The sequence below is a fragment of the Ceratotherium simum genome, chromosome 12 (assembly GCF_057802395.1).
Source record: "Ceratotherium simum simum isolate JZ-2026a chromosome 12, ASM5780239v1, whole genome shotgun sequence".
NCBI lineage: Eukaryota > Metazoa > Chordata > Mammalia > Perissodactyla > Rhinocerotidae > Ceratotherium > Ceratotherium simum.
Window position 1 is genome coordinate 5,670,023 of NC_141911.1, and position 26,809 is coordinate 5,696,831.

Sequence of the window (26,809 nt, forward strand, 5' to 3'; positions counted from 1 at the left end):
CAAAGATGATCTTTTCCTGAGATGCTTTTGGTTTGAAAATAACTAAATCTCCTTTGAATGAAACCTTATGCCAGATCTCACTGTGTAGGAGTTAGTGCTTTGATAAGATACTAAAAATGAGCCTAAGTCTATAAAATGGGTTATGAGTACAAAGTACTGTATGTATGAATGTATAAGTATGTATATATTTATATATATAAAATGTATGTGTATATGTACATATATATTTATATATATAATATGTACGTGTATATGTACAAATATATTTATATATATAATATGTACGTGTATATGTACATATATATTTATATATAATATGTACATGTATACGTTAAGTGTATAGGTATGTATATATTTATATATATAATATGTATGTGTATATGTACGTATATATTTATATATATAATATGTAAGTGTATATGTAAGTGTATATGTACATGTATATTTATATATATATAAAATTTCTTATTATCATGCAGGTATCCATTGCTATAGAAGAAGTTACTCGCTGCCACATAAGATTCACCTTCCGACACAGGTCATCTCAGGAATGTAAGTATTAGGAGGTCTGTGACCTATTTCCATAAAAGACCTATTTACTTTTGCTTGACGGTGCTTTTGTGGGACTGGAGAACAAGATACTTGGAAACTAGATACTTGGCATCTTTATTTCAGAATTCACTGGGGCTAAGGAAATCAGAAAAGTGAGTTTTTCTGGGCTTCCAAGATCTGTCTTATTTTTCTGCATCAGAATTTCCCCAAACTGTGTTCTATAAATACTAAAGTTCTGTAAGATGCTAACAAATGCTCTATGCCGAAAAGTGTTTCACAGTGGAATAGGAGGAGGAAATGTTGTATATCACATCTCCCTCTTAGACGTTCACAATGTATATTGCCATATTGCTGAGAAGTCCTGCAGCAAAAACTGTTTAATCTGTTGTCTCCCAAAATTACTATTTTTCTCATGAAAGAACTATTTTAAGACTTAGATCACAGTTTATGAAATGACTGCTCTCAAGTGTGAATAGAGAATAAAATTGATTATTTTCAGATTGATCACAAAATTTCTGGAAGTATCTTGTTCTCGTTCAGCACTGCATAAAAATGCAATCCTTCTTTCAAACTGAATGCATTGAACACCAGCTACACACCAGACTGCAGGCTGGGCCCTGGGTATGACAGCACATAGGACACGGCCACGGCACTGAAGACTCTCTGTGATCTAGCTAGGAAGATGAGCAAAAAAGCAGGCAATTAAGTTCAGAACAGGTGATACATGCTACAGCAGCAAACAGAGTTGTAAGGGAGCATGCAGCACAGTCCCTAACCCCATCTGGGGCTTTATGTATAAGATTTCCTGCATCCTAGCTGAGACTTGAAGGTGAGTAGAAGTTAGCCCAGCAAAGGGTGATAGTGGAGAAATGTGTTTGAATGCAATTGAGCTCAGTAGGGGCTGAAGTGGGAGCAGTGGCAGCAATCATAATATTAGATTGAACCATATGCAATTGCCATTTTATAGGTCAATGTCAAATAGATATCGGCAATTTCATATGGTTCTTCATAATACTAAACTAGCGTTTATCAAGCCCTTAGTTTGTATCAGACACTATGTGAAGCTCTGTTTATACACTATCTTGTTTAGTTTCCACAGTAATCTGATAAGGTACATACTACTTCTATCCATATTTATACGTAAAGAAACTGAGGCACAGAGAGTTTAGATACTTGCCAAGGTCACAGGACTAGTAAGTGATAGAGCCTGGATTGATACCTCTAGAGGATTGATACCTGGATTGATGCAGGCCAGAGCCAGATCATGAAGGATGAAGGTTCTTTTGAACTATGTTATGTAGGAGCCATTAAAGGGTGTTTTATGGGTGACGGTGGTGGTTGTTGTTTGGTATATGTTTATAGTAGCTTTATTCATAATACACCCAAATTGGACATAGCCCGAGTGGCCATCCGCAGGAGAATGAATAAACAATTGTGGTATAATCATGCAGTGGGTTACTCCTCAGCCGATCTAGGGACACACGAGTCACAGCAGACCTTAGAGTTGTGCCTGTGGTGAGACCAGGCCATGAGTTACCCCAGCCATGGACATCTAAGTAGGGGACGCGGTGAGCTCAGAGACCAACACCTGAAGACCAGGAGGGAGATCCTCTGCTTCCTTGGGAGGCTGGACCCTCCTCCCCAAATGCTGCAGGGCACACGCACCCACTACTCCTGGCACCTGGGCTCCTATAGTAAAAGGAAGAGGAGAGTAGAAACCTTAGATAGCATTATACCTTGGAGTGTAATAAATACTTCACTGAGTCTGTCTTAAAACAACAGAAATGAGGTATGTTGTGAAAGGGGTTTGGAGCAGGGCTATTGACCTGGTTCGATTTGATTTTGGAAATCTCACTCTGGCTGCAGTGTGGAGAAAGTGTTGGGTGGGAGAAGACTAGAGACAGACAGATCAGTTAGGAAGATCTTATAGAAATGCAGGGAAGAGATGAGGGTGACCTGTACTCAGGTAGGAACAGGAGGGATGGAGAGAAAAGGCACAGCTTCCAGAGGTGTTGAGGACGTGGAGTTGACGTGGGGGTGGAGTCAGTGTCAGCAGCTGCAATTCTGATTTGGAAGGTTGAGTGGATGCTGGTCTCATTCATTTGCAAATATAGGAAGAGACGCATACTTGGAGGTGCCAGAAGATTTCAGTTAGGGAAATATTTCCTTTGAAGAACCTGTGACATGTGTAGTATGTGTGGCTTATTATAGTTTGCTGAACTGTGTTGATGGTAGCATGATTGAATATAAACCCCAAGCAAAATGTGAAATCAGCTCTCATAGCCATCACTTCCTGGTATCTTTCTACACTGCTCAGACACATATTTCTGTCTTTTCAGCCAGAGATAAGTCGGAGCGAGCATTTGGGGTGGCCTTCGTAAAACTGATGAACCCGGATGGCACCACTCTGCAGGATGGGAGGCATGATCTGGTGATTTATAAGGTGGTACTAACAGAATGAGGCTCAGAAAATTGCTGGGGAAATACTTACTCCCTCTGAAATTGGTTCTTAAGTCTCCTTTCAGATTAATGTGTATAAACATCAGAAACTTTTCTAGAGGTGTATGTGTTTGCCCCTTAAAGTCTAGAAACCTAGAGGGTTCACACCAGCTGCATGGTCTCCCATCTCCTTTCTGGAAAGAGTGTGAGTTGCATTATTATTTAGTCTCCTAAAGAGCATCTCTCCCTCTCCTGCAAATGGCATTCCGTGGTGGTGAATAGTCAAGAGCCCATCCTTTTGCCTTCTACTCTTTGCATCGTCCTGCATGGAACATAGACAGTTGCACTGCTGGGCTTGGTTAGGGTGTGATGGGTGTGGTAGGATGTGGTTTTCTTATCATCATAAGCCAGGCACCATTTCTCTGCTGTGGGGCCCTGTTTCCTTCCCTACAGTTTTGTCCTCATTCCTCCTCTAACTGCCGTGGAGCTCTTGCTTCTACTGAGATTTTATAGTAGAAAGTAGATGCTGGAAGATCTCATTTACCCAAGAATATCACAGAGTTGGTAGCTTTTTTGAGATGTGTCTACCTGATATGTATTTTCCTTAACAGCTGCTTAGTTGATAAATAGTTTTGGAAGGCATGGCAAGCTGTTTCTTCCCAATGAACCCAATCACTCCATCACCCCAACAAAGTATAATTGTGACCATTTACAGGTTCAAGAAAATGAAATCCATCCTTATTCTTTAATATTTATTTACTTATAGCAGAGACCTAGGATAGTCTTAGTTTCTAGTTCACAACTTCATTTTTATTCAATGTTGAAATTATTTCTGGGCTCAAACTCTGAAAGGGTGTCACAATGTCTCAGAGTTGGAAGGGATCTAAGTATAATTTTGATAAAACTTCGTCACTCGGTGCTCTTGATAAAAAATATTTTTATTTGCGTGTAAGAGATTTTGTCCATCATTTGGTGTTCCTAACATGCTTCCTTTTCAGGGTGACAACAAGAAAATGGAAGATGCTAAATTCTACCTGACCCTGCCTGGAACCAAGGTAGAGATGGAAGAAAAAGAGCTCCAAGCATCCAAAAACCTGGCCACCTTCACCCCAACCAAGGAGAGCACAAAAGATAGCTTTCAGATTGCCACCCTCATTTGCTCCACAAAGCTCACCCAGAATGGTAGGTGTGGTGACACCAGTCCTCCTGGGCTCCTTTGTTATTCTCAGGGGGTGGACCATATGGGGCATGTCTTCTGAGGTGGGTTGCTGGGCATTTTGGATTCTGCTCTCTGCTCTTCACTTGATGTTCTGGGAAATACTTATCAAATAGCTAAAGCTTCTTCTGAGGTTTTGTGGTCCATCTTTTAAACAGGATGAAAAGCATTTTGGTATTTTTTAATATTGTAAAAACTATAAATGTGTTCATTAACAGAGACTGTAAAATTAAAAAATCTTATGTTTCCTTCTTTCAAGGCAGCAAAGAACTCTAATAATGTGCTCTGTATAATATATGTAATAAGAGATGTTGGTAATAAGGGGGAGGACACTGGCGGAGAAATATAACCAGTCTCCTGCCCAAACAGGTATGGCAAAGGACAGGGAGGATTTCCTGTTAGAGTTCTATCTGTCCCCCATATAGTCTCCTCTTTCCCGTGTTTTCCCAAGCAGTCAGGAGTTTTCTGTAAAATCAGCTGAATAGTTCAAATTGAGGCTTCATCTGTTTCCTCCTTGAAATCTCTGATATCAGTGTTAACTTCTCTTGTGTATATCATGGCATTTGATAGCCAATAACAGTTTCTTATTCATTTAATGTATAAGGAGTCCTACTGAACACAGTGAGCCAAGAATTAGCTGCCCGGGGACTGGCCTTAGAAATTCTGTATCCAATATGCTGTGTTGAGGATTAGTCCCTTTGGCTTCTTAGATTTGGGTGAGGTACCTGGCAGGGGCTCTGCCTTAGGGAAGTGCTAAGATAGACAAACAGTTTAGATATGAGGAACACTCAAGGATCAGGTGTTGGTTGATCTTTGGAAGGGGTCACTATTGTTTGTTTTGATGAATCATGGTTGGCTAGAGAAAATGGATAGTATTTCAACTTGGACAAGTGGCTACACTCAACAGAGTGCAGTTAGAGCGGATACACATGGGAAAGTAAAAGCACACTCGCCAAGAATAAAGCCAGAAAAAAGGCGAAACTCTGGAGACAGTAAAAAGATGTGTGGTGGCAAAGGGCTCAGGGGGAGAAAGAAGGGAATGAATAGGCAGAACGCAGGGGATTTTTAGGTCAGTAAAACTATACCTTATCATACCGTAATGGAGACGTGTCATTATACATTTGTGAAAACCCACAGAATGTGCTGCACAGAGTGAACTCGAACATAAACTATGGACTTCAGTTAATAAACTGTCAATACTGGCTCATTGCGTGTACCAAATGTACCACACTAATGCAAGATGTTAAGAGGGGAAACTGGGCAGCAGTGAAGGGGTAAATGGGAACTCTGTAGTTTCTGCTTCTTTCTTCTGTGAACCTAAAACTGCTCAAAAAAAGAAAGTCTGTTAATTAAGAAAAAAACAAAAATTAAGCCAGAAAACATTCTGAGCTTCCTAGAGGACATGACAGAGTTGTATCAGTGACATAACCCTTCGTAGGGAAAAAGTAAATATAACAAAGTAATGATAGCAGGTTAAATGGTACAATATTCATGGAAGATGATTTAGAAGGTGTATCAAAGATTTTAAATGTATTTAGATGCTTTGATCCAGTAATTTGACCCCTAGAAACTGACCCTCAGTAAACATTGAGAGATGTGCACAAAGATTTATGTATGAGGCTGTTTCCCTGTTACTCATGATAGGGGAGTAGTGGAAACAATCCAAATGTCCGATAGTCTGGATCAGTTTAAATTATGTAATGTAATTAAATGATGAAATCTATGCAGCTGCCAAATTTATTTCAAAACATAATCAAAGACGTGCAATTGTTTACACTGTATAGAGTATAATCCCAATTTTGTTTAAATATATGAGGACAATTTGAGGCCAGTTGCCTGGGTTCAAATCCCAGCTCTGCCACTTACTAGCTGTTTCATCTTGAACGAGTCACTTGATTTGTCTGTGACTTGGTTTCTTCATCTTTAAAATGGGAGTAATAGTGGCATATATGTGAAAGAATCAAGTAAATTAAAATAAGTAAAAGCAAACAGTGTTTAGCCCCTTGCTAACACTGTATGAGTATTAGCTATTGTTATGATCGTTATCATCATTGTTACATATACACAGAAGAAGACTAAAAGGAATAATTCCAAAAATTTGGACAGTTATTATTTTCTTTATTCTTTTGGTATTTTCCAATTTTTTTTTTTTTTTTTTGGTGAGGGAGATTGGCCCTGAGCTAACATCCATTGCCAATCTTCCTCTTTTTGCTGAGGAAGATTGTTGCTGAGCTAAAATCCATGCCAGTCCTCCTCTCTTTTTGTACGTGGGATACCGCCACAGCATGGTTTGATAAGTGGTGTGTAGGTCCGCACCTGGGATCTGAACCTGCAAACCCCGGGCCGCCAAAGCGGAGCATGTGAACTTAACCACTATGCCACCAGGCTGGCTCTGGTATTTTCCAAATTTTTAACTATAAAATGTTAAAATGTTGTTTTTTTAAATATGGTAGTAGACAATATTAAACATTAATGTAGTTTTGGGGCTACCAAGGGATATTCAAGAAGGATAGCATCTATCAAACATCTAGTAGATTATCTTCCCCAGAGACTAGAGTTCGAAGAAAGCAAGTAATAAAAATTATAATGAAAAGCAAAAGGAATTTCTGTTAGAGATAACCATATTGTGATATTATTATCTCTAAGTCATAAATTCAGGAAGCTTATTGACAGGTAGCAGGACTCAACTTGAACACTTGATTTCTTTTTTTTTTTTTGTTTTTGTTTTTTTTTTTGTTTATTGCAGTAACATTGGTTTATAACATTGTAAAAATTTCAGGTGTACATCATTATACTTCTATTTCTGCATAGATTACATCATGTTCACCACTGAACACTTGATTTCAATCATCTTCTAAATGTTCTAAACCTGTGCTGTCCCCATAGCAGCCCCTACCCACATGTAGCTTGTGAAATTTAAATTAAACAAAGTTTTTAATTCAGATGCTTAGTTGCACTAGTCTCATTTCAAGTGCTCAGTAGTTACATGCAGCTAGTGACTTCTGTGGACAACACAGATATGCAACATTCCCATCATCACAGAAAGTTCCATCGGGTGAAACTGCACCCTTTCCTTTGTTGTCATCCCCTCCCTAGTGCGTAGATCTCAAAAGAACTCATCTTAACATACGCCCCAAAAAAGTCTTAAATAATATCCTATCCCAAAGCAGGTTTAAAGAGGCAAACTCATATGAACCGGAGAGGAGTGATCTGCTGCCAGCGTGGACGGGGATGAGAAGAGGGGAGAGATGTGGGAAAGATGCAGAGAACAGCAAGGACATAGTGAGCATCAGAGAAAGCAGTGCATTCCAAGGGACAGACAATAATTGCGGGTTGTTTGTGTATTTGCTTTCTTCTAATTTGATGGACACTATAAAGAACCAGTTCATCCTGAGAAGGAAGAAGCTGAAGAACATTAATAAACCATCCACTGTATGAGGGCATTGCGTCAGCAAGAGGGTAGCTGTGCTCCTTTCACACAGAGACGGTGGCAAGACGCATTTCTCCTTAGCCTTAGGAGCCCGATTCAGACTCAAAAGGTTAAAAGTCACTGACCCTGGTTACAAACAGAGCTTGTAACTATTCATTTATTTATTAATTTTTTCAAAACCCCGAACAGACCGATTTATATGGCATCATTTGTTCCTGGGCCCGTTTGGAGGGGGAGAATGGATTTCCTGTTCCGGGAAAGGGAGAGGGGAGTTAAGTCCCTGCAGGTGGGGTCCTGGGCCAGGTGGTTCACAGTTAGCATCTTATTTTACCTTCCAGCACCCTAGCACACGAAAACACCGATATGGCTATTATTATCCTCAGTTTACTGATCAGAAAATTGAGTTCAAGTGCTAAAATATTTTGCCTTAGCTCGTAAGTGGTGGACTTGGGTCTGAAAATAGATATTTATAACTGCAAAATTTATAGTTTTTCTTTGTCTTTCTTTTCTTTTCTAAATGTTATGGTCCCTAATCCTCTCCCTAAGGTAATCACTAGCCTAAATTTGGGGATTGTTATTCAGATTATCATGAATTATTAAAGACTTTGGATAGGGATGCAAATTGGGACAGTGGCTTTGGATAATATCTTACATGGTTGAAATAGTCATTTCTGTTGATCCAGAAATTCCACTCTAGTTTTATACCCCAGAGAAGCTGACGTAGCTAGATACCGGAAGATGTATGAGAATGTTCGTAGCAGAATTGTTTGTGATAGCAAACAACCCAAATGTTTATTGACAGTAGAATAGATAAAGAGATTATTGTACATGTGGTACATCCATACAATGGGATAGATACTGTGCAGCAATGAAAATAAATTAGAGCCATATGCGTCAACCTGTCTGAATCTCAGAAACACAGTCAGTCTAGGGCTGTGTCTGTAACATTCTGCCACCACTTTTCTGGTCCTAAGACCTTATGATTTACCAGATGCCAAATATATTCCTAATATGAGCTGTGATGTGGTGTGCAGATATCCCCAGGAAGGAAACCTCTGGGCTGATAGATGGTTCTTTGCAGACACTTAAAGCAGCTGGGTGCCTCTTCAACCCGATGAAGCATCTAAATCCTTTTCCTCCGGCAGCAATGAGTGGAGTGACGTAGTGAATGGAGCAGTACCATTGACCAGCCTGTGGCAGAAATAGGAGATGGGAAGATGGAAGTAGACAGTGCCTAGTGGGTGGGCCTAGAACAGTGCCTATTATGAAGTACTTACTGAACAAATGAATAAATTGAAGAATAGTACTGAGCACACGACCAACTTCCTCAGGGCTACCGGTTTCCTTTCCATCCATCCAGCTATTCTTTCATCAAACATGTATTAATCACCTGCTAGGTGCCTAGCACTATGGTGGGGTGTAAGAATGAATGCGGGATGGTTCCAGCCCTCGGGTGGCTCAGATCTATGGGAAGAGCCAAAGAGACACCAAGTGTGTCTTTATTGTTTATTATAATCTATGTGTATGTATGTCTATGTCTATGTCTATGTCTATTGTCTATGTCTATGTCTATGTCTATGTAGGAAGGAGTACAGACAGCAGAGAGTGATTGGGTAAATCCTCCCAGAGGGAATAAAGTTTGAGATGGGTCTTGAAATATAAGTAGGAGCTTGCCAAATACATAGTACATATTCTAGTATTTCTGGGCATTCCAGACAAAGGAAAGAATATATGCAAAGAGATGGAACTATTTCAGAGCATGCCATAGTGTGGGGAGTAGTGAGTTGATCTGTCTGACTTGCTGAGGGGTGAAAAATAATGGTGGGCAATGGGGCTGGCTGGGGGGCCATAGGCAGGGCCTTACTGCTTTCTGTGAGTGGTGTCGGGACTTTATTCTGTTGACAGTGGGGAGTCTCTAGCCACTGGGTTTTAGAGGCTTCCCAAGCCAATAAAACAAACACAGCTGTGAAGCAAATTGACTTTCTAATGAATGGCATATATTTTCATCTACTTATACATATTTGTGTGTCTATTGATTAAAAAGCAGGTATTGCTACTTTTACAAGATAATGCTCTATAAATAGTAATAGCACTTCATGTACTAGACAAAATGATAAAATAGTAACAGGCCAGATGCCAGCTATATTTCCCTGTGACACTTTTAGTAGCTTAACATTCATGAAAGCTTGTAAGTGGCTTAAAGATCCAAAATTCTGCATTTTAAATCCCAAAACACTTCAAGATTTTTGCCCCAGACTTGCTCTAAGGACCATGAATCTGTCCTACCTTCCTTTGGAATAGCAGCCTGTTTGATTTGCTTGTCTGTTTCTTTCTTTCTTTTTTTTTGAGGAAGATTGGCCCTGAGCTAAAATCTGTTGCCAGTCTTCCTCCTTTGTTCCTTTTTTCTCCCCAAAGCCCCAGTAGATAGTTGTGTCATAGGTGTACATCCTTCTAGTTCTTCTATGTGGGACGCTGCCTCAGCATGGCTTGATGAGCAGTGAGTATGTTCATGGCCAGGATCCGAACTAGCAAACCTTGGGCCACCAAAGCAGAGTGCGCGAATTTAACCAATATGCCACCAGGCGGCCCCAGTTTATCTCTTTTGAAGAACTCTGGGGAGGCAATGTGATAGAGTAGGAAAGGCATCGTTTTTTGGAATCAGATAAATCTATAATTAAATGCCATTTGTACCACTCCCTGGCAATTGTATGATGTAAGGCAAGGAATTTAATTTCACAGAGCCTCAGTTTCCTCATCTCAAAAATGGAGAAAATAAAATCTGTTTTGTAGTGTGGATGTGACATATAAATGAATTAATGCAAATATATAAGTTCCCTTTTCCCTTTGAATTCACCAAGACACACGTAGTGACAAGGGACAAATTAAGCAATGCAGCAAATTAAAGACAGAGAAGTTACTTAAGAGTGTTTTTAGGTTTTGTACGTAGGCTGTGATGTCATTGAGAAATGTGTGTTCTATTCAGGTATCGTTTTACCTTCTTTTAGTGGTTAATTTTTTTCTCTGTGAAGAATGAAAGAAGACCAGAAGGTTCACTCTGATTAAGATAGGAGACAGTAAATTAAAAGAATACTTAAGGTATTAAGAGCAGCAGTCTTCTCTAGAGAGTTCTGTAGCTGTATCCTGAAATGCTCCTTCTAATCAGTGTCTAATGTTTATGGTTTGTGGTTGTTCTTCCTAGTGGACCTGTTAGGCTTGTTAAATTGGCGTTCGAACTCCCAGAACATTACACACAACTTAAAGAAGTTGATGGAGGTGGATGGAGGAGAGATTGTTAAGGTATGTTTATATATTCATAGTTAGAAATATACCCACTGTATCATTAGTTCAACGTGTTAAATTAAATCTGTTACTGTAAATATAAGACTTATGTACTTTGGGAAGCAAGTGTGCCAATTTTTAAGAAACTGCTGTTTTAAAACCTATTCTGTTGAAACTGAATTATCCCTCAATTTCTGCAGTATGGAGCTGAACCTAAAGCACCAAATAACCTCTCTGTTTTTCTTGTCTTCAGTTTTTGCAAGATACACTAGATGCACTTTTTAACATAATGATGGAAATGTCAGACAATGAAACGTATGACTTCCTTGTGTTTGATGCACTGGTAAGCAGTTTAAGCATATTAACTAGTGTTTATTATCACAACTGTGTAGTTTTTGATATTTCACTATTATAAATAATTGTGATGAATATCTTTCTGCATAAGTATTTGTAGACATCTCTCTTACTATTTCTTTTTTGCTAGAAGTAAAATTAGAAACAATTGACTTATATTCAAGGCCTTTATTTGCTCCCTGTTAGGTCTTACTTTTTGATATCTTTCTCTTTCTCATTAGGGAAAACATAGTGTTACATTACATTAGAAAACAGGAATCACTTTAACTCACTTTAAAATTGCCTAGTCAGAAACCAGGAGGTACCATTAACAAAGCTTGTTGTGTATGTGTGTACTTGTGTGTTCATGTAAATGAGACTGAATTCACAAGTCAGAGATGAGTCTTAGTTTCATTGTGTGTAATACACAACCCAGCAGACAATTAAATTTGTCACACAAAGTACTTAAACATACACCCATTCCAAGAACTGAAATCATCTAGACAAGGAGAGGTGCCGTCAGGATCTGGGAAGGCCAGAAGTGGCAGTGGAGTGGAGGAGGCGGACACATCCAAGCCCAGCGTCGTTTGCTCCTTGTTGGGTTTAAAGTTCAGTGCAGAATTTTACCTGGACGTTGCAGCAAAGGAGTGTTAGGTCATTCGCCAGCTTGGAGAAATTGGTAATTTCAGGAAGTGGCCATGGCGTTGAAGCTAAGGATGTAAGACCAAGAGAGGAAATGCTCCCAGCTAAGATCACTCTGGTCAGGTTTATGGGAAAGAGAGACTATGGATATGGGTTCCGTGGGACAGGTATGGAGACAAGTACTGTGAGACAGAGCAGCTGGCAGCAGGTGTATGTGGAAGTCCCTGGTGCCCTTTCTTTTGCACTCTTCTGTCGCGTGTAGGGGCAAACTGGTTATTTGTCGGTTATGCCCCTGATAGAGATAGGAGTTAACATACGAGGGGGAAATTGGGAGGTGGAAGTCTGGAGAGGTTCAGTTACTGGGAGCGCTCACACTGCACCAAGGAGGGGAGCGCTCACACTGCACCAAGGAGAGGAATGTCATGGCGTGTTTCATTAGCTGCCTCGTTGGGTGGGAGGGTTTTATTCCACTGGACCTCTTCCACATCCTCCTCTCTCCTGTCCCATTTCTCCCCTGACTTATGCGACTTGTGCTCCACCCTCTCTCTGCGACAGTAAGCTCTCTGAGGCCGTGGATGCTGGCTTTCGTTGGTGTCTTCACAGCATTTAGCACAGTGCCTGACATGTACTAGTCACTATATTCATGTTAAATAAAAAGAATCCCCGAGACTTTAGTTAGGCTCTGGAATAGAAAGTGGGAATGCTACAGAAATGATTGAGAAAGAGAAAAAGGCACCAAGACGTTAAAACCCAGCTTGTTGACAGAGAGCCTAGAGGTTGTACAGGGCTGCTATTTATATTTTTCACCTTTGGCAGGTATTTATTATCTCGCTGATAGGAGACATCAAGTTCCAGCATTTTAATCCTGTCCTTGAAACCTACATTTACAAGCACTTCAGTGCCACTTTGGCATATGTGTAAGTATGTCTCAAGAGAACTCCCTGTGGTTGGATTATTGGATTTGTACTCTCGGGGCTGTTTGTTGAGAAATGAGAGGGATGTAAGCTGAGTAAATGTGCCTCTACATGCAGAACCTTGTTCTAAGCTTCCTGGTGGAAAGAGAGAACCGTCTAGTATTCTAACCCTGGACAAGGTATTAAGTTCAGGCCCTGTCTTGTGGGAAGTTACAGAACAGATAAGACTATATTTCCTTAAGAATCCACAACATATGTAGGTGAGGAGTTGCAGCCAGTAGGTGCACAATCAAGGCAGATGACCATACTCAGGATCTCAGGAGTTGGTGGTCGGTGTGATGAACATGAGGCCCCAAGGGGATCAGACAGTGGATTAAGCAAGACCAAGTCTGACAGAACTGAGGGTCATGCCCTCAACCCTCAACCCTACTCCACAAGTGTTTGTAGACTATATTACTTACAGGATATGGGCAGATTTAATTTTTCTTTCTTTTGCATAAGAGGGAATGGTCTCTACCTCTTCCCTAGTGCAGCCTTCTTTCTGTCTTTGGTTTATGAGCCTCTGAGTAAGGAAAGCAGTTCATGTTCACTCGGTGCTCCACCCTGGAGTGCTCACCTCACCATGCACTGTGTGTGGCCTGTCACCCCACCACAGAGCAATGTGATAAGTAGTGACAGGAATGTAATTGAGATTGGCAAAGATCTTTCCGACAGTGGCTTATGACAGATCATGCCAGTTGCTGCTAGCTGATCTATCAGGCTAGCTGCTGACCTGATCTGTCAGGTCGGGTCATTGATCCCTTGTATCCTTTTATGTACTAAACATGAAAGTTCTTGGTTTTATTTGCATGAAGGTCCAGAAATGTAATGAAACATAAAGGACATAGAAGAGGTGTCGTGTAGCATGATAACCAACTAACACCATGGGTGTAATGCCCACTGGATTGAAGAGGCAGCAGATACACCAGTGATAGGGTCCTTTCCACCCAGTGGCCTCGCTTTCCAAGCAGACACTAGCTACAGGTGAGGAAATCCTATCAGTGGATTTTCATTACATAGCCAAAAGCAACACTCCAGATGGTAGTAATCTGAGTCTGTTTGTAACACTTGATCAATTCTACATGTTTCCTGTGTATTTTTCTTAATACTAGAGAAACTCAGAGATTCCCAGGAGGAAAATTCAAAATATCAGTGCCCTCAAAAGTGTGAGTTAGCACAAGATTAAGACAATCCCTAGTCCAAAGACGCTGGAGAGACACGAGGGCACTCTAGTATCCCAGAGCAGTTTTATCTGTTGGGATGTTCAGAACCATGGGTGTTCTAGGGAGTCAGATTGAGGTCCTCTTCCCACACTCAATGAAGTTTCTAGCTGATTCCGTATTTATGGATTCCCAAAAGGTTTGGCAGATTGGAAGGAATTAGACTTCTTTTAAGGTGGTTACTGTAGGCAGTCAATCCCTCCCTTACAGGAACATCTGCAGATATCTGTCTGACATACCAGAGATTGAAATACCCTCAGAATTTGAATCCCTTCAACTCTTTCCATTCTTGATTGTTTTTAAAAATCCTACAAAGGAAAATAAACCATCCCCTCTTTCTAAGCAGAAGGGAAGCTCCAAACCTAGACCACAAAGAGGAAACTAAATTGCAAAGGAGTTGATTTCCCTGTTCAGGGCATATTCTAGAAGCGATAAGTCTAGTTGTGACGACTTCTTCCCCAGTATGCAAGTTCCCTTCGTCTATAGCACACCCAAACCTGAGAGTACCACTTTGCCTCATTGACGTTTTTTTCTTTCTCACCCTTTTAAGGAAACTCTCCAAGGTACTGAACTTTTATGTGGCTAATGCAGATGACTCAAGCAAGACAGAATTGCTCTTTGCTGCTTTGAAAGCGTTAAAGTACTTGTTCAGATTCATCATCCAATCTAGAGTGCTCTACCTGAGGTAATGGTAACTGTAATAAGTTGTTGATGTGATCCATTCTCTCTTCGTGTAGTTTTCCTTAATCTTCATGCTCATGTTCAGCTCTGTGAGCTCTTGGGTCATGGAGCTGCCAAATTTCAGAACTTCAGGGCTGAAGATGGAGGTGGACTATGAAACCATTAGAGAAGGTCCACGTGAAGTCCTTTTGGATCAGCAGAATTTCTAGGGTAGTAATGACAGAAAGACTTAGGGATGCAGGTAGCTAAAATGTGCAACTGGCTGAAAGCCTCTGTTGGTGACAGCAGCTCTAGGGAGGCAGGTTCCTGTGGCAAGATTGTGTTTAATACAGCAAGGGGCTTCATGACAATGTTGGGCACACAAATCTAGGATCACAAGCTGTTTTCGGCAGGAGAGGGAGCACGGTGGTAATTGTTTGGGGGAGATGTTTCCTGAGGTGTGGGTTTCTTTGCTGACACCATGCTTAGCTACCTTGCTGAACCAAGCCATAGAGATAGAATAATTCCCAGTTTGGATTCTTAGAATAACAGCTCCATCAAAAATAGAAGAAATGAGACAGAGGAAGTACCTTTTCTGCAAATTCCCACAAGCCAGTGCCATCCCTGCCCTTCAATGAAAGCTGGATTTCCAAACTGTTAAAATATATTTCTGAGGCTGAAGGAAAAGGCTTGTAGATTTGAGCGTGTGTGTTTTTTAAAATTTGTGTGTTTAAAAACCATAAACAAACTTTAAGGCTAACAACCTGGAAAAATGCTTGTAACATACAGTATAGATCAAAGGTTAATAGCTTTACTGATTAAAAGGCTCTTATAAATCAACAAAAGAATGATAAATATCCTTAAACAATAGAAAACAAAAACAGATAACTTACAAAAGAAAAATTTCAAATTGTCAATTAAATTTTTAAAAAATGTTCATACTATCAAAATGCAATACACACATCATCTTTATCTACATATTTGTTAAAAATTAAAACTATTTATCCTTTGATGAGACTGGACAAAAATTGGCCCTATATTTTAATGCTGATAGAAATATAAATTCTTAGGGACAGAAATTTGGCACTATGAATAAAAAGAAAAAAAAAAACACTCAAAAAGCAAAACAAAATATCACATTTGTCCAGTTATACTGCATCAAAAAATTTATCTAATGGGAAAAAAATCCTTCAGGTATGAACAAAGATGAATGTTAAAGTATGTATATTCAGCCCTTTCAAATATAGGGCATGTTAATGAGGAAAGATTACCATGGTAGGTTCTTAAATAATTAAGACATAAGACATAAGTGCAAGATGATCCCATTTCAAAAATAGTACAGGTTTGGAAACTGGGTAGATAACATGCAAAAATTTTAGTAGCAAAACTGTAGGTAAGAGGGTTTTAAGTAGGTTTATTTTTTATTATTTCTTCATTTTTAAAGTTTCTATAATGAATTTGTACATTTTTATAGTTTTTTAAATGTTTAATGACTTAAAAGCTCAGCTGAATGGGAGACAAGTCCTCCTTCCCTAGTAGACGCGAGCAGGGTTCACCCAGCAGAGTTTGTACACAGTCTCTGTCGTCTCCGGCTCCTCAGACAGTCTTTAATAGTTAGTTCCTTGTATTTTGTAATTAAGTTAAATTTCCACGTATTCAGAATAGTTAGGGCATGGAGTGTCCTACTGAAGGAACATTTCCTTACCTAGGAGTTTGTTTCTATAGCAAACCCTGATGTCCAGCAAAAAAATCATCATAAAACCATAGAAAGAAAACCTGAATTTACGAAATGAAAAAACGGTTTCCACTGACAATTCACTAGTTCTGCCACCCTTCATAGGGTTGCAGCACATCCAGGCCGTCTTTTCTGACATCAGATAGGGTCATCACAATGGGAAAGCCAAGATTAACCCCTGAAATTAACTGAGAGTCTCTGTGTTGAACTTAGTCCCTGATGGCCTGCTTATGGTTATTTTTCGCCCTGATGTTTTCTCCTGAAGGAAGAGCTTGATCTGGGAAAGAGAATCTGGCCATCTACATTCTCCGATTGCTCAGATTGGAGGGACACATCAGCTTACTGGCCCTGTCTGGGGCTGCAAATGAAATGTCATCTGTCCCCCACCCTGCCATTGCCTTCATCAGAGCTTAAATTCCCCTTCTGAGCTCATTAGCAGGCTGGAGTTTACCTCAATTAGGGAGACACCTAGGGAAAATTAAAATTGTAAATTGCCCACAATAAGATATTAAGCAGCTTGATCTTAGTCCCTCAGTCTCATATTAGTCCCCTTTTTAAAGTCATATACATAGGGTGCCAGGTATTGTTCTGGGTGCCAGGGATCCAGCAGCGGACGAGACAAGGTTCCTGCTCTGTTAATGCTTGTGGGATACATTGAGGCCAGGGAGGCAGATAGTAAAAAAAGAAACCCGTAAGATCGTTTCAGATAGAATAGGGCTAGCAGGGGAGGCATTGATGTGACAGTGACCAGGCAATGCTACCTGAGCTGAGCTGGTGGGAGATGGCCTCTCTGGGAGCTGGCATTTGAGTTGGGACTGAAAGACAAGGAGGTGGCCTCTGAAGGTCTCAGGGAAGAGCAGTGCAGGAGCAGGAGCTGCTAAGGCAGGGGCCCTGTGGGGGCACCGAGTGTGGCATGTTTGAGGAACCAGCAGAAGCCAGTGTTGCTGGAGGTTAGGGAATGGGGATGGGAGAATGGGGCCTGGCAGGCAAGTGACAAGTGATGTGGGGCCTCATAGGCCAGAGTGAGGAGGTTGGATTTTATTCCAGGTGTAATGGGAAGCCACTGAAGGGTTTCAGTCAGAGAGGTAGTACAATCTGGCTTACATTTAAATGAGCATCTCATCTCTTGGGTGGGAAATGGATTATCGAGGGTTAGGAGTGAAACTCGGCTGACTGCTGCTGCAGTTCAGGTGTGAGGGACAGGGGCTCTGTCTCTGGTGAGCTGGAGAGAGTGGCCTGGTTTAAGGGGAGGAGATTTAGGACTCACTGTGAGATTTGGTGGGAGAATGAGAGAAAGGGGAGAATCATAGATAACTTCTGGGTTTTGGGTGCTGTTTGCCGAGACTTGGAATACAGAAAGATGAGCAGGAAGATCAAGTGAGGTCTGTTCTGGGTATGTTAATTTTGAGATACTTTTTGGAATAAATCGCAAATGAAGTTCTTTTCTTATTCTGCAAAATGGATGAATTGAGATAACCAGTAACCTCTGACTGAATAATTTTCTCAGAAGAGTTCGTATTCCATGAGTACCATATAAAGTACAGGTGAATGGAGGAGATGAATTTAAATATGTATGTGTTGTGTTGGAGAGGATGTGGAGAGAAGGGAACTCTCATACACTGCAGGTGGGAGTGCAAACTGGTGCAGCCACTATGGAAAACAGTATGGAGATTCCTCAAAAAATCAAGGATAGAACTACCATATGATCCAGCTGTTCCACTGCTGGGTATTTATCCAAAGAACTTGAAAACACCAATGCGTAAAGATACATGCACCCCTGTGTTCATTGCAGCGTTATTCACAATAGCCAAGACTTGGAAGCAACCTAAGTGCCCATCAAGGGACGAATGGATAAAGAAGATGTGGTATATATACACAATGGAATACTACTCAGCCATAAGAAACGATGAAATCCAGCCATTTGTGACAACATGGATGGACATTGAGGGTATTATGCTGAGTGAAATAAGTCAGAGTGAGAAGGTCAAATACCATATGATTTCCTTCATTAAGTAGTAGATAATAACAACAATAAACAAACACATAGAGACAGAGATTGGATTGGTGGTTACCAGAGGGGAAGGGGAGAGGGAGGTGTGTGGTGATGGGTTGTAATTAGTACTTGGGTTGTGAACATGATGTAATCTATGCAGAAATAGAAGTATAATGATGTACACCTGAAATTTATACAATGTTATAAACCAATATTACTGCAATAAACAAAAAATTAAAAAAATAAAAAATAAATAAAATAAGATACATTATAGTTGCATGAGTAAAAAAATAAATAAATAAATATGTATGTGTGTGTGTGAGTGTGTGTATACAATTCTGAATTCAAACCATCCCTTCTTTTGATCAATTGGTGGTAAAATTGCCGCCCAGTGTATATGCACTTATATATCAGTTTGGGACTTTTGTATTTCTGAGAAAAGGGCCAAAGACCTCCCAGTTTCTACTTATGAGAAAGAACTAACTTTTCAGTTGGTGGACAGATCTTGAAGACAAGCAGAGTACTTTAATCAGAACAAGCACGGATCAGTGAAGACTAAGGTGTCTTGTGTGCTGGGAGGCCCCTGCTGTTAGCGTAGGTCAGCACCAGGCTGGCCAGTTCAGTGGACAGAGTGACACTGACTGGACTGCTAGTTAGGTTGGTTCAGAACGTTTCTGGGTTGAGGAGCTTCTCTACTCATTGTCTGAAACTCCAGCTCACATGGTTAGGGCTTGATCAGATGAGACAGAATGATTAGAGTGATGCAGGAGAGGAGAACGAGGGACGAGAGAAAGTGCTGCTGGAGGATAAAAGGTGGCACGTGCGGCGTGTCGAGGAAGTTAGCTGGGGGGAGTCCCTTGCTTGCTGGCCATTCTGCTAATGAGCTGAGGAAGGCGGGCATGCATACAGGGCACATCTTCTGCTTCAGGCAAAGCAGCTTCCTGCTCTCCCCTCCATGTGGGAATGCCCACAGACCACTAAGAGAGAGGACATCCCCAAGACTGTGGCCTTCAGACAGCTTCAGGGGAATCCTTCCCGACTGGCAGATCATAGTGGACCCCTGGAGAGCTCTGTGATAGGGCTTTACCTACCAATTACTACCTTGCCTTTGTCCAGGTGGTAGTGTCTTCTCAGCCCTGACACCATCTTAGAGCACCTGTGCCTTCTCTCTGCATAATTTGAGGTGGTGAGAGGCTTGCGCCTCTACCATTGTTTAGGCTGCAGATCTATTTGAAAATTTCTTTTAAAGATGGTAAATCTGACTGCTTTTCTTTTTTTTCCTGTTAAGATTTTATGGCCAAAGTGAAGATGGAGATGAATTTAATAATTCAATCCGCCAGTTATTTCTTGCTTTCAACACGCTCATGGACAGGCCTCTGGAGGAAGCTGTCAAGATCAAGGTCAGCATGGCGTCATCGTGGGTAACTCTTTTAACGTTGTGGTTGAGGATGTTCTGGGACAGCAGAGAACTGGCCAGGGCGGGAGAGAAACAAAGTGAATCATAATTCATGGAAAGCTGGTGAATTTTAGAATGACTTACAGAAAGTAAAGGGAAAACCTTGCATTTTAACTTTTACATACATTAGTATTTTTTGAATGTCAGTTTGCCAAAGACACTCTACCCTTTCAGACATCTCTTGAATGGCTTTTTTCGCCCCTGTGAATTCAGCCATTTGATCCTGATGATGTTACAGGCAACAGGTTTTTATTCTTAGTTCTCATTTCTTCTTAGAAGCCCAAAGTCACCTTCATCTTGATCATTATCAATTTGTAATGTAAAATACATAATCTCCAAAGACTCAAAGTTGAAGTTTATTGTTTACTCTTTGCTTTTTATGGCAACTTTATGAAGGAGACATCAAGATTTTAACTACTTCCTTAGACAGAAAAATGAATTCCAAATAGACAGTGCCTGTAGGTAGTGAAGACAGAAACCTGTGCCCCCTGACTTTCAGGAAAAAGATTTTAGGAGATCACATGTAGCAACATCAGCTCTCCTCTCTGTTCAAGAGCATCTGTGTCCAGTTCCCTGTTTAAGATCCAAGCACAGCCTTTTCTTCTTGGAATCGAGCAGTGCATTTTGTATTCGTCCTGCTTGGCAACTAAATTTGCCTTTGGTGTTTTTCTTACAGGGGGCAGCTTTGAAGTACCTTCCTAGCATAATTAATGACGTCAAACTTGTGTTTGATCCTATTGAGCTCAGGTAAATAGCAAAAACATTTGTTTCTTGACTTTAACAGAGATCAGCTGTTTGGCTGGGGCCTGGGCTGCTGCACATGCTGCTATTCTTCTAACATGTGTTAACTGAATACCTTTTTGTGCTCAGTTCTGTGGAATATATAAAAGAAGACACAAAGCCTGCCCCTGAGAGAGGTTTGCACTTTTTCTGGGGAAACAAGACCTGCAGACATAAAATTAACTTCAAAAGAAAGTACATAATAATATGCTTCCAGCCCTATACCTAAGTACCCCAGGAATGCAAAGTCAGATGGTGATCGACAGTGGGGTAGAGTCAGCCAGAAAAGGATTTTGCAGAAGTTGAGTGGTAAGACAGGTCTGCAAAGCAGTGATGGGCCTGACTGTGCTTCAAGTGAGTCAGCTCTAATGCTGAGCCCTGTAGTGAGCATGGAATACGGTCTCTCCTTTGCTTCCCAGAGACAGACTCTCATGTCATTTGGGAGAGAATTCCAGGTAAACCTCTCCACGCCCAGATCTCAGAGCAGAGGGGCCTGTGTAATGATAACTTGGCAGAATGAAGAGAGTAACTTCTGGGGTTTCTCTTCTAGTGTGCTCTTCTGCAAGTTCATTCAAAGCATTCCTGACAACCAGTTAGTTCGCCAGAAACTTAACTGCATGACCAAGATAGTGGAGAGCAATCTGTTTCGGCAGTCAGGTAAGTCTCTACCAAAAACTGCTGCTTACTGAAATTCCAGTCTTGCTGCTTCTTCAGCCAACACTCACCTTTTTCCTTTTTTAATGTCAATAATGTCCTTGCCAGTTGTTTCTTGGTACTTAAGGACCTCCTGGGAAACTGGTTTTAAGGAGAAGGTGAAGTCAGTTCAATATTTCCAGTAGTTCCTAAAAGAGCAAAATTGTGTGTTCTTTAATCTTTAATTAGAACAATCAAGTGTTTCATTAATTAGAGAATTTTGTTCTCAAAATTGGAACCCCACATGGACAGGCAAGCAGGAAAGATGGTCCTTTGAAGCAAATGCATCTTCTTCGACCTGTACTTACTGCGTAACCTCAGAAACCAGGGACCGTGGTGCAGTGGCATGCCAGGTGCCGCTTGTAGGGCTCAGGAGAGGTGATTATGCACATCTCTTCCCAACTCCATGCTCAGTCATGTTACATCTGTAGCTGAAAATTGACATCAGTAGCACGTGGAAATATTTGCACCATGTAAATTGGTAAACACTATAAATCAGAGGGTTTTTGTGGGGGGATGGGAGGGAGCCCTATTACCAGCATCCTGCTGGGAGGGAAGGGGGACATGCAGGGAGAAAACTCTTACACTGATAAAATATCTTTCGTTTTGTAACTAGAGTCAAGCATGTAGCCACGAAGTCTGAATCACTGTGCTCCTATCCCTAAGCTGATATAGGGAAGAGGTCTAATACCTGGTCTTTCCCCAGTAAACCCAGGACTTGCTAGAATAGGCAGCTGTGGGAACTTCTTTTGGAGTTACCATCAGGTCAGTGAGTCCCAGAGGGTGACCTCATGTTGTGTGTATTGCTTGGAGGGTTTGAGGATCAACAGGACTTGTCAGAAACACGAAAAGGTTTGTAGGTTGTTGGTGGGAGAACCCCTCTGGCCTTGCCCCTGGCTAGTCGTGTAGCTTTGGACAAATGAGGGACCTCTTAGTCTCAGTTTCCATTTCTGTGGAAGGAAGGACTTGCACTAGATCAAGTCGGAAGCCTCTTTTGCTTCTATTTTCTGACCCTATGAATTTGTGCTTAGAATTTCAACTGTTACAAGGACATGGTTGGAGGTAGTACGAAAAGCTAGTGAGTGCTCTTAAGTAGAAAACATATTATTATACATCTTAATATGCTAGGATAATCTCTGTCTCTAAGGATGCAGAAAGGATCAATGAGACAAGAAAGATGGTGTATTTGAGCACAAGAGCAAGCATGCACTAGATAGTTCCAGTTAGAGAAAGTATTCTCTGTTAACAGTCGTTTCTGTTAGTGTCCAGAATATCTGGACTCATTGTCATAATGTTTTATAATAGTGAAAATCTCAGAAGAAAGACACAGTGGAAAGATAATACCTTACCTTATGAAGTCCACGTGCCTGTGAAAACATGAACAGAATGTCTGTGAAACACATTGAAATGTACTAGTGAAGCTCAATATTTATTGGAATTTTAGAGTAAATTTTCTCCATTAGGTAGGAAATTTCAAAAAAAAATTTCTTTAAGTGTATAACTTGCGTAGTTTCATATGACTTAGCTTTCAAGTATCAAGTTGAAATTTTTTTACAAAACTAGAATTGTTAAATACTTTAAACATTTTGCTACATGTAGCTGGAGTAGGTGTAATTTTCTTAGTTTTTAAAATCGAGTTCCAGGGCTGAAGTTGCATGCCTAAAATGACAGGCTCCTCATGGCGGGGCGGAGCTCGGAGCTGTGGGACCGGGCAGAGAGGGGTTTGCAGGAAGGAGCCATGCAGTTCAGGAGGTGATGCCGCAGCCGCTGAGCTGTGTGCATTTTCTCTCTCAGAGTGCAGAGACGTACTGCTGCCGCTGCTGACAGACCAGCTCAGCGGCCAGTTAGACGACAACTCCAGCAGGCCTGACCATGAGGCAAGCTCGCAACTTCTGAGCAACATCCTGGAAGTGCTGGACAGGCAGGATGTGGTGAGTCGCATTGTCACTATGCAGCCCACAGCATGCACTGGTCCCTTTGCCTGGGACGAGAATGGCTCCCTGGCTGGCCTAGTCTCAGGGCTTGGCCCAGGCAGTTTAGAGCCTGGGTGCTGGGGCAGGCTGCACCCCTTTTGTAGGTGATTCCAGGGGCTTCTCCTTGATAGAGCCTGCTGTGCAAATGTAGGTCAAGGAGTGGTCCGCTTACCGCTGGGCCTGCTGCTGTCTGGTTTTCCTGGCCTGCCCATCACTGAGGGCCCAGTGAGCACTTTTAGGAACCAGAGCTTTGTTTAGACTTTTTCTTTTTACGCAGACGCCTCTACCCTTTTATACCTCTGGTACCTGACAGCACTGCTGTTGATATCCCCGAGCTTCTGAGTTCCCATTTTTATGTTCTCTCTGACACTGATCCTTCCCTCTGGAGCCTAGTGGAAATGATGTGTTTTCTTATCTCTCCTCATCTCTGTAACCTGAGCACCCCTCCCTCCAAAACTCCTGGGGCTGACCTGGTCTGGATTGGCCGTGTTCTGGAGTTGGCACAGCTGACAGGGTCAGGCATGGCCTCCATTCAGGAGGCTGGAGCACAAACCATAGTCACCACCCGCCATGCTGGCCTCATGGCTCAAATGTTCCCACAGCACAGGGAAATCACTCTTGGTTTTGCCTAAGCCCTTTCTCTTACCAATATCTTTAGATTCAGTTCTGCTAAAAGATATGAAGAATACTCTGTACATTTCCCATGGCTAAATCCTCAGCTCACCTTTTGAGATCCACCCCAGTTTGGCCACAGCCTGCCTCATGCCCTGCTCATCATCACACGGGCCCATCTGCATTTCTGCTAATCCTTGTCTCTGCCACAGAAGTACAGGAAGACACCACTGCTTTCTCTACCTACTCCCCCCTTTGGCTCTTCCCTTCCCTGAGCCCCCGTAGCCCACCTTACTATTTGTACTATTTATTTGATATTTATTAATTATAGGTGATTCCCCTTTTTCTGCTTAAATGTGTTCCTAGAAACCACATTATGAAATGGAATAAATTTTCCCAAGGAATTTTGTGATTGGGGATTTGATTCCTAACCAAGGACTTTGCAGCAAATAAATAAATGTGACTGATCGTATCATAATGACAATAATATTTTTAAAAAGTAACTCTTATGAGGGACCAGCCCGGTGGCATAGTGGTTAAGTTCACACGCTTCTCTTCGGTGGCCCAGGGTTCACAGGTTCGGATCCCGGACATGGACCTACGCACCACTTGTCAAGCCATGCTGTGGAGGTGTCCCATATACAAAATAGAGGAAAATGGGCACACCTGTTAGCTCAGGGCCACTATTCCTCAGCAAAAAGAGGAAGATTGGCAATGGATGTTAGCTCATGGCCAAGCTTCCTCACAAAAAAAAAGAACCAGTAACTCTTATGACTCAGTAATTGAAATAGTAAAATGAAGCTCCAAGCCCTATAAATTTTGTAACAATATACTAGGCACTTTGGTTTAGTCAGGGCTCCAGTGTTCTAGAAAGCATATGTATATGATCCAAAGTTAACCTGAAACATAGGAATCAGGCTATTTCATTTCTAGTCCCAATATTACCACTCTGTAACTCTTTATCCTTAGGCAAATCTCATGGTGTCTCAATTTCCCGTTCAATAATATGTAGAAATTGTTCTAGATGACCTCTTCGATCTCTTCCACTTCCGATCCTATTTTTTAATATACAGTATCTCTGTCCACCTTCTTACCCATAGAAAGACTCTTCGGAAATGACTTGAATGAATGTATGTATATCCTGTGCTTGGAGATTTAATTGGCTTTTGAAAGATATCTTTTTTGTCTTCCTGATAATGTTCCCTCTGATGAGCAGAGGCATTCAAAAGTATTGATCTTGGAGCTCTGCTAAAGTAGTAAATTCAGTAAATCTTTGGTGGTGATGATAATGGTATTGATTTTTTCCCTGTCATAAGCGTTTTTGAATGTGCAGACTAACACCATGTGTCTTCCCGTATCCTCTCCTCTCCACAGTTAAGTCCAGGCTCTAATTATTGACATGGATTCCTATGCCTTTTTTGATAGTCCAGGATTCCCTCCTCTTTTCCCACAGCTATATCTTTGAATTATCCTCATTTTTCAAAGTCCGGCTGCAATAAGCACCTCCATGAAATTGTTCCTGGTTCAGTCCTGCCCAATATCCCCACTCATCTAGTTACCTTCATGCTCTCCTCTCATCTCTTTTAAGGCTCTTATCGTTTTGTACCTCGAGTTATGAATTCAGTTCACAAATACTAATTTAACAGCTGCCATGCTCCAGGCACTGTGATAGGTCTAAGAACACAGCAGTGAACAAGAGAAGCAAACACCCTGCCCTCATGGAGCTGACCTTCTAGTGGGATCTTTGGGGTTTCATTATTTATATTCATGCCCCAGCTCTCCTGCTGGAGTGTAAATCTCTTAAGGGCACAGAGGATGCCTGATGCATTTTCATGCCTCTACACAGGGCCCCACACAGGCCTTACATACCTAGTCAGGTCTACAGTATGGAATTGTTACACAAGTGGAGGTGAAAACAGCGTCAACAGGAGAGGAAGGTTTTATCAATCCTTTGAAGCAAGTAAATAAATAATAAAAAGCAAGGAAGGAAAGAAGGGAGGGAGGGAGAGGAGACGCTAACAATACTTGATGTTCTAATAAAGCTACATGTAGCAATGATTTAGTTATTTGAAGCATTAAGCAGGCGTTTCAAAATATCTGTCATGTAGCAAGAATGGATAAAGGCTTTGAAAAGTCAAGTTGAATGTTGAGCTGAGTGGGTGTAAGATCAAACCACAAAAAAGGAAAGAAGGAAAAATAAAGAATAAACGTTTAGGAGGCACTGTTGTCTACATCACTGTTGTCTATGTTCCTGTAAGGGAAGCTTTTAATTTATTTATTTATTTATATATTTTCTGCAGCCGGGAAAACCGAAGCTCAACAAAGTTAAATAATTGCTCAGAGTCAAAATATTAAATCCCTGTATTAGTCTGCTCGGGCTGCCAAAACAAAGTACTGTAGACTGGGGGGCCTGAACAACAGACGTTTATTTCTCACAGTTCTGGAGGCTGGAAGTCCAAGGTTCGGGTGCTGGCATGGTTGGGTTCCTGGTGAGGACCCTCCTCCTGGTTTGCAGACGGCCGCCTTCTTTCTGTGTCCTCACATGGCCTTTCCCCGTGGAGAGAAAGAAAGGGCAAACTCTCTGGTATCTCTTCTTATAAGGACACTAATCCCATCAGACCAGGACCCTGCCTTCTTGGCCTAATTGCCTCCCAAAGTCTCTGTCTCCAAATACCATCACACTAGGCGTTAGAGCTTCAACGTACGAGTTTTGAACACAAACATTCAGTCTATAACAGTCTCCTTGATTTGAATTTCTTGTTTGTTTTTTTTCTCTAATACAGAAGGTGGCAAGAACTTTACATTTTGTCTTTTATTTCCCATACATGTACCTAACTGTCCTG

General features: G+C 41.3%; 1 protein-coding gene across 5 annotated transcripts in view; it reads left to right on the plus strand.

Annotated features, from left to right (window-relative positions):
• Window positions 1–26,809, plus strand: part of DOCK5 (dedicator of cytokinesis 5) — a 215,058-nt gene that overhangs the window by 124,859 nt on the left and 63,390 nt on the right. For all 5 annotated transcript variants that reach the window (XM_087437329.1, XM_087437330.1, XM_087437327.1 and 2 more), the window contains 11 exons: window positions 480–552; window positions 2,892–2,995; window positions 3,990–4,173; window positions 10,837–10,934; window positions 11,170–11,259; window positions 12,708–12,808; window positions 14,615–14,749; window positions 19,741–19,852; window positions 20,585–20,655; window positions 21,239–21,345; window positions 23,176–23,312. In XM_087437329.1, the coding sequence (XP_087293455.1) occupies window positions 480–552; window positions 2,892–2,995; window positions 3,990–4,173; window positions 10,837–10,934; window positions 11,170–11,259; window positions 12,708–12,808; window positions 14,615–14,749; window positions 19,741–19,852; window positions 20,585–20,655; window positions 21,239–21,345; window positions 23,176–23,312 (1,212 nt within the window). The remainder of the gene's footprint in view (window positions 1–479; window positions 553–2,891; window positions 2,996–3,989; window positions 4,174–10,836; window positions 10,935–11,169; window positions 11,260–12,707; window positions 12,809–14,614; window positions 14,750–19,740; window positions 19,853–20,584; window positions 20,656–21,238; window positions 21,346–23,175; window positions 23,313–26,809) is intronic.